Here is a 7,642-nt window from a genome sequence, read left to right as displayed (position 1 = left end):
GCATAGATCTAATTCTTATCATAGCTAGTGACCCTCTTGACAGTCAGCTCGCGCTACACCACACTTTGAAGGCTGCACACCAGGCTGGCTGCCGCAATATGGTTGCATGAAAATATAATGCAACTCATTCCTGCACGCAAGCACAGGCAAACAAATTGACAATTGTCAAGCAGCACTGCTTCAAGAAGAACATAATCATTAGCAACCTGATCCAATCGTGGCCATATTGTTCCAATTGAGTTCCAACAATAGCTAGCTAGACATGGACCATGCAGCAGAAGGAACACCCATGCATGCTGATATATGTGTACTACTGTTCTCATGTTAATGAGACAAAAAATAATATGGTTACAACTTTATAACTTTGGCATTAGCTGCATATATATATGTATATATATATGTATATATGAGCAATGCAAGTAAGGAGACCATCAAATTTCTGTATATATAGGAAACACCACACGTCCACACCATCTATACCCAAATGATCACGTATATGTATGTGTATGTATGCTGATATGCATGCACGACAGCAATCCATGTCGACACCTGACGCGCTCACGTCGTCGTCACGGGCCACGGGGATACGAGCTTCCGCCGGTGAAGTACTGGCGCCCCTCCACGCGGAGACCGGCGGAGGCCGAGCTGCTAGAACCGCCGCCACCGCCGCCGCCGTGAGGTGGTCCCAGCCTGTAATCTGCTGTGGCCAGCGCCATTGTCGGCGGTGCCGGCTTCCAGTGGCGCTTCCGCTGGTTGATGAACCAGTTGTTGATCTGCTTCGCGTCGAGCCCTGTCGACTCCGCCAGCGCCGCCTTCTCCAGCTCCTGCATGCATGGCGGCCGCGTGCGTCATCAAGTGTTGCATTGCATTGCATGATCTTACATGCATGCATGTTGTCATGGTACGTACCGAGGGATACGGCCATCTGTAGTGCAGCTGCCACCAGTGGAGGAGCTTCTGGCGCGCGTCCCTCGGCAGCTTGCCTTTCTTCTTCTTCTTCGAGAGCTCCCTCCAGAGGCTGCTCAGGTAGCCGCTGTACTTGTTCAGGAGGCGGTTCTTCAGCTCCTTGTCCTCCCCGGACGGGCTGCTGGTCTCAGGGACCGGCAGGCCGCCCAAGTCGGCGGTTTCTTGCTCGTCTTCGTCGGAGGAACCGCCTCCTTGTTCATAGCCATTGTCATCTACTCCATGATTTTCAATATTGTGAGTCCATGCATGTTACAAAGACATCATGCTTGTAAAGAGCTAGCTCGTGGTCAAGATGTATGCCTCCAACCGCAGTGCATATTATTAACTATTAAGAGCTGTAACCATCAAACCGCTCTGTGATGACTTCTTCGACCCCTGCAAAGCTCTGTTTAGGCCATCCGGCCTTTGGGACCGGGAGCTAGACTATTTCTCAAATACTGTTTCTTTATTAGAGTCTTAATTTGTTGGATTTTACTTAGAATGTTCTATACAAGAATCAATCTAGAATATGATATTTCAAAACCACGATATAGATGCTGACAAGTTTATAACCATATAAACATATATCGTGAAAACCTTCTAAGCACATTTTGTACAATACTTATCAAATTAAATATTCCTTTTATGTGTACCGGATTACCAGCTGTTTCATATTAGAAGGCACTCAATGTTGAAGCACCCATCACTGGCGCCAATTTTCTGAATGAGTAGGGGAAGTTTGGATGATACATGATTATCTTTGATTAGCTTTAAATACAAGATATTATACTTCATTTTACTGATCGACTAGAAATATTGTAACTTACACTCAACCCATATGAATGTTAGATTGGCATCTAATGATCATTGGTCATTTTTTTTAGATCAAAGGCATTCACCCGGCTTTTATTGAAAGCTTAAAGAAAGCCCAAGATCCTGCTGGGAAAACCAGCTTACAGATTAAGCACTAAACCCTTCAACAAACTCTATAAACTACACATCAAAAGATCTACCATCAGACCTCTAAACCCAAATAGCAGGTTTGAAACCACCAACATTCGGACCAACAAAATCAGACAAAGGCAAACATCATCGGTCATTTTCATTCTCGTGTTTTTCCTTCCTTCCATGACTTACCCCTGCCCTGTCTTTCTCCTCTTGTCTTCCGCAGAATCCGATTATTGGATCTGCCACCTTCCCACTCACACCTCCTCGCTAGTTAGACATTTTAGGGCCATTGCTTTTTCTCTCTCGCCTAGCTAGCTCACTATGCGTTGCCCTCTTGCTGCTAGGGGCACTGTTGTTGTGATTATCGCCTATCTACAACATCAAACTATTGCCCACTACTTTTTCAAGTCACAACGTAGGTATCACTCCAAGCCAAAGGGACAAGAATCCACCCCCAGAATTCGAAATTAAGCACTAGAAACTATCAGTTGTGCAAAGTTATGGCCCTCAAAGCCATGCTTCATGATTTTTGTGATTAAGTAATAACATTAATCATTAAGACTAACATATTTGTCAAGAATGTGCTTAATATGTCATAAGGATGCCATGCAAGAGAAATCCAGGAAGCTAGGACGAAGATGTAAGCAAAACAGGAAAAGACTTGGAGAAATTGTGTACATCAGATGTTTGATGTGAAGAAAACTACAAGCACTAGAGTTTGCCATACTTCAAAGTAAAAGTGTTTAAGATGCTCGATAATGTAGTGAGCAGAAAATACAAAGACTAGACTTTGCATAGTACTTAAGGAGGAGAAGTATGCAGAATGCACATGCAGATGATTTCATGGTAGCACCGGACGAAGCACCAACGTGTTATCCCACAGAAGGCAGGAGTTTAAGATCTTGGTGTTTATACGCACCAAATGATCCGATGCAGTACAAAGGAACGAGCACTAGAGTTTTGCATTGTAACTTCAATGGCTACATGGCTGATGTGACTGGATTTGAAGAGCTAACCAGATGTTCCTGTGATTAGAATATGTGAACATCATACAATACCACATGAGTTTCACGTAGTAACTTGAGACTATGTCCAACGACTAGTTGATGAGAAGTTGTACACCTCGGATGATCCAGTGTATACACAAGAGTGCCTACAGAACCATTCTGTGAGTACATTTGACCATTGGGCAATGGCTACTTTTGGTTGACTGGTCAATTTATACCCCTATCCATGCATTCATTATATTTGGGGTTGCTCGAGTTGTTGAAGACCAGAGGCAAGCATAGGCACTTGAGAAGAGCTCCAAACTATCAGAGTGGTAAAGTGATCATCCAAGGCTGTTAGTACAAGCATGAGAGAGAGTAGTGGTATAAGCCTAGTATGATAGAGTGATCTCAAGTTGTTATTGGTTCTACGGTGAACCATACTTGTAAGGATGTACCCAAGGTAAGCCTTGGGTCCTTTGTGGCCCGACAACATCCTTGCTGGCCCTTTGCCTTAGTAAGGAGCAGTGACAAGATCTTGTGCGAGGATGAGGAGGCCCCTTTGTTCCTTGCTAGATCAAACTCCATAGTGAAGAAGTGTCAAGTGACCGAATGAGAGGCTACTTCTGAGGCTTGCTTTTGTAGTGAGTGGCTTATCCATCTTGGCAGAGTCTTTGTGGCATATAGCCCAAGGTCTTGACCGGGAGAGAGCCTTGATAACATGGAAAATGATGTCCTTGGTGGAGATTCATTGACTATGGGTGGGGCTTTGCTAACCAATACCATCGGATAAACCTTCGTGATGTGCTTGCACCCTTTTATCTCATCTCATTACTTACCACATTTTTGTTTTCACACTTGCTTGAGTTCTATTGTATATTCACTTACATTCCTAGAGTACTTTGATAGTGTAGTTATTAATAGGACTGTGCTCTAGGTTGCAGAGCTCTTTGTGATGGGGGTAAAACACTATAGATAAACCTTATAGCACATGGTTTAGGTTAGTCTTTGAGCAAAGTTTTAGTGTGAACAGTACATAGGATAGTTTTCAAGTGACCTAAAATTCATTATTCCTTTCCCCTCTTAGGATTCCTGGCCAGGCACCGTACCGTTCCTTTCAGCATAGGAAAAACAGTTCAGATTTTTGGACTTGCATACGGCGCCATTAAGTGTTATTAGCATTGTGCTGTTATCAGATTTGTAGAGTTGTACCATATATAGTACCATACCATACATAGTACTAGTAAAAAGCAAGCCAAGTTGTTGAAAGGCCCATGTAAACTTCAAACTAGCCCTAGTAGCACATGTATGTAGCTAGGCTGCACGTACGATGATTCATACAATGTTGTCGCAGTGATGTAGTCACCCCAAGTTAATTAATCTACTCATGAAACATGTACACCCCACCACCAGCACCGTTCAACGGCAAAGTCATCATCTCTTCCGACTTAAGCTAGCCCTACGTATTCCCTGTCACTCACGGAAAGCTAGCCAATAATTAGCCACTACAATCAGAGGCCCTCACATGCCCATGCAGTGCGAGCTCAGAGATTTTAGCAGGCTGGCCGCTGGTGGCATGCATGCCATGGCATGGCTGACGCCATGCATGTCCACGGCCAGGACCTGACGACTCACGTGCCCAGTGAGCTAGCTTATGCTGTGATGTACGTGCCGCCCCATGCAGACATGCAATGCGCAAGCTGATCGAAAGCACGGCCACGGCGCACGGCGTCGGGTTATCATCATCAGCAGCAGATCGAAGAGCGGCTCTTGATCTGCGTACGTCGCGATCTGGACGACCACGCCGATCGATCGGACGGCTCGCGCTTGAATTCAGGACCAGAGGGCAGGGAATGGATCCACCTAGAGACCGATCGACAAGAGGTAGTGAAGCCCTGGGCGCATCTACCGTGCCTCTGTCAGTTACTTTGGCGACGTGGGTTCCAACCCCGGCTGGCCGTGACGAACAGCAGCAGCAGCGGCACAGTAAGGGTGTACAGTTAGAGACAACAGCTGGATCAGTTGCAGAGAGGGGTAGCCGGGCATGGCGCTGATGCTGAAATGCTACTGCCTACAGGGTGCAGGCGGCGGCAGCCCCCAGCGATCCAGCATGCATGCGGCCTGCAGCCGCGAGGGCCAGATCGAGGACCCATTCTCCTGGGGCGCCTGCACCCGCTTAATCGTATCAGCCATGCTTATCAGCCATGATATAGTGTTTCTCTCTCACAACAAAACAACATCAGCCGACTTATAAGCCACAGAAACGATCAAGCGAATAGGGTTCCAACAGGGTGAACAGTGGGATACATAGAACCCTACCATCGGTAGACGGTGGTTACTAACTAATCTGGATGCAAACTAGCTAAGCAATCAATAAAGCATTATGTTAGTTCTATGCATGCATGCAACAGCTAACAGGGCTAAGTAGTTAGTTAATTAATTAGAAGCTTACATGGCGGTGCTTGGTGTGTAGTATTAAGTTCTGCACAACAACAAATTCAGCAAAAATTTAAGCGGGTGGTTAGATCAAGAAAGCGAATGTGTAAAAAAATGCTGTGAAGGCATACATGGAGCGCCCGGTATGGCTAGCGCTAGCCTAGACCAGGCCCTTCCCCATCCTGGCATCATCCTGTCTTTTTTCCAAGCTCTTGCTCCACCAATGGATCGGAGGCAAAGGACGCAGCTCTAATAAGCGCCGCCGCACCTCATTTTTTACCCGTCCTCCACCATTGCATGGAGATTGGAGCATCACTGAAACAGTACAAAACTACTAGGCTGCTACTCTACACCACCGATTGTTGGAGGCAAAAGGAAAAAGGCTTCTCATGAATTTAAGAGCTCTCCTTGGGCTCCTGGCTGCATGCTCCACCAATTCATTCTTAAGGCTTATTATTAGATGTTCTCATAATTCACACAAAAACTTTCAGTTAGACCCCCTTTTTTGTGGGAAAAATATAGGCACTCTTTTCTTGTGTACACACTTATAAAACCCCCTACAGTGTGAGTGTTCACCAAATATTTTGCATTGACACCAATACTCTTTATCTTTGTGGCCCAGCTGGAAAAAAATGTTCATGTTACCGCTAAGTTATGTGTGTTCATAGATTACAACACATCACAAGGAATGCTACGGCGCCAGATATATGTTTTCTGTAATTGGCAAATAATCATGTACTAGTAGTCTAGTACTAGGATACCTGCACTGCAACAGTCAGTAGTACTACGGCTACTTCCAAATCTGACAGCCAGAAAAATAACTCAAGAGTAATTCAGTTTAGTTAAGCATAATCACCTAACGAAAATGAGTCGATCTGGCCCTCCATGCTTCTGAAGAATTCGTCGGCTTCCTGGATTGGTCTTGTGAGCTCCTGTCTGTACCTTACCAACATATGACAATAGATCTCCTGCGCGCGCGCGCCCACACACACACAACATGTAGATCCGTTGTTTCAGCCAGATATACACAATCAGCAATTCCAGAAGTTAATATATACATATGTTGTTACCATGAACTGATCGAGCTCTGGGTCTGCTGGTCGTTGTTCTTGTCTGTCGTCTGAATTCATTTCGACCTCATCGGCGAGGGAGGAAAGCCGACCGACAATCTCCGGCGGTGCTCCAACCTCAAGTAACAAAAATACAAAGAGAATTTCCTCATGGAAATTGGAGAGTATATAAGGACGGAGAGCACAAAAAAATCAAGAAACCATGCTTTCTCTCTCACACACACACGAAATTAGCTATAGAATTGTATATCTCGTGGAAATCTGCGCATACCTTCCGACAATCTATGAAGGCTCTCAAGAGAGACGGATAGAGAGGGTGAGACATGATCTTGGCTTTGATTATTTCGGATCCCCTCTCGCTGTTGGACTGCCTAGAAGGATCTGAGACGGCCGAAGGCGGCGCCGGTGTTGGCGCCTCCGCCGACGGTGAAGATGACGAGGCGGAAGCTCTGTGATCTAAAGCGAGGTAGAAGGGCGTCGTGGTGGCCGCCTTTGAGCCACCGGCAAGAGCAGGCAGCTGCTCGTCCATGCGTGCTGGCCGCCTAGCTATCTGGAGATATTTTATTGTTTGAGGAATGGAGGAGGCATTAGGGCAACGAAAGGCTGTCTTATTGGTTTAATTAATTTGCCTTCGATTCGATTCTGTTCTGGATGAGAGAGACAGAGAGAGTTACAGTAGCTGGATAGTCATAGCTCATGGGACACAAATTGAAGGGCCCAAATAATGGAACGGGGATGGGAAATGCTCGCTGTTGCCTGTTGGTCGAGTTGTTGCTGAAGAAAAGAAATAGTTGTACTATCGTACCGTCCCTGGAACAATCTTGTCAACTTTATTTATTTTTTCTCTGAACCAGCCAGGCCAAACCCGGAACAATCTGATCAACTTTCCGTTTTCTCTGAACTAGCAAGGCCACCCGTGTATACATAGTACACAGCAGCCGGTATATTGTTTGATTTTATGTATTTTATTGTTTTTCTTGCACTCTTCTCACTCGTCTTTTACTCACATGCCCTACTCTATACTCAATGCTTCATTAGCGTTTGTTGTCACCACAAGTAATTATGTTCACCGTGAGTGATGCAGTGGCGGAGCCAGACACTTTTAGGAGCCTAGACAAGTCTTATTATGCAAAAATATTTACTTAGAAAAATATATTATTTCTCTATGATACATAGAATATTTTTCCTTTCTGCTTTGCTGACGAGACCGGGCGGGCCCAAGCTTGGTACAATGGCTCCATCAATGTTCCTTTTCAT

At 45.3% G+C, this 7,642-nt stretch overlaps 1 protein-coding gene across 1 annotated transcript; it reads right to left on the bottom strand.

The window, feature by feature from the left end:
* Positions 1-7,060, bottom strand: LOC136521844 (homeobox protein knotted-1-like 4). The gene is made up of 5 exons (XM_066515610.1): positions 6,657-7,060; positions 6,386-6,502; positions 6,172-6,283; positions 910-1,178; positions 1-824 (listed from the first exon to the last, which is right to left on the bottom strand). The coding sequence occupies exons 1-5, from the start codon at positions 6,912-6,914 to the stop codon at positions 570-572; spliced, it is 1,011 nt and encodes a 336-aa protein (XP_066371707.1). The 5' UTR covers positions 6,915-7,060; the 3' UTR covers positions 1-569.
* Positions 7,061-7,642: the final 582 nt, after the last annotated feature.

Source organism: Miscanthus floridulus, chromosome 2, assembly GCF_019320115.1.
Source record: "Miscanthus floridulus cultivar M001 chromosome 2, ASM1932011v1, whole genome shotgun sequence".
Classification (NCBI taxonomy): domain Eukaryota; kingdom Viridiplantae; phylum Streptophyta; class Magnoliopsida; order Poales; family Poaceae; genus Miscanthus; species Miscanthus floridulus.
This window is presented reverse-complemented; position numbering and strand designations above follow the sequence as displayed.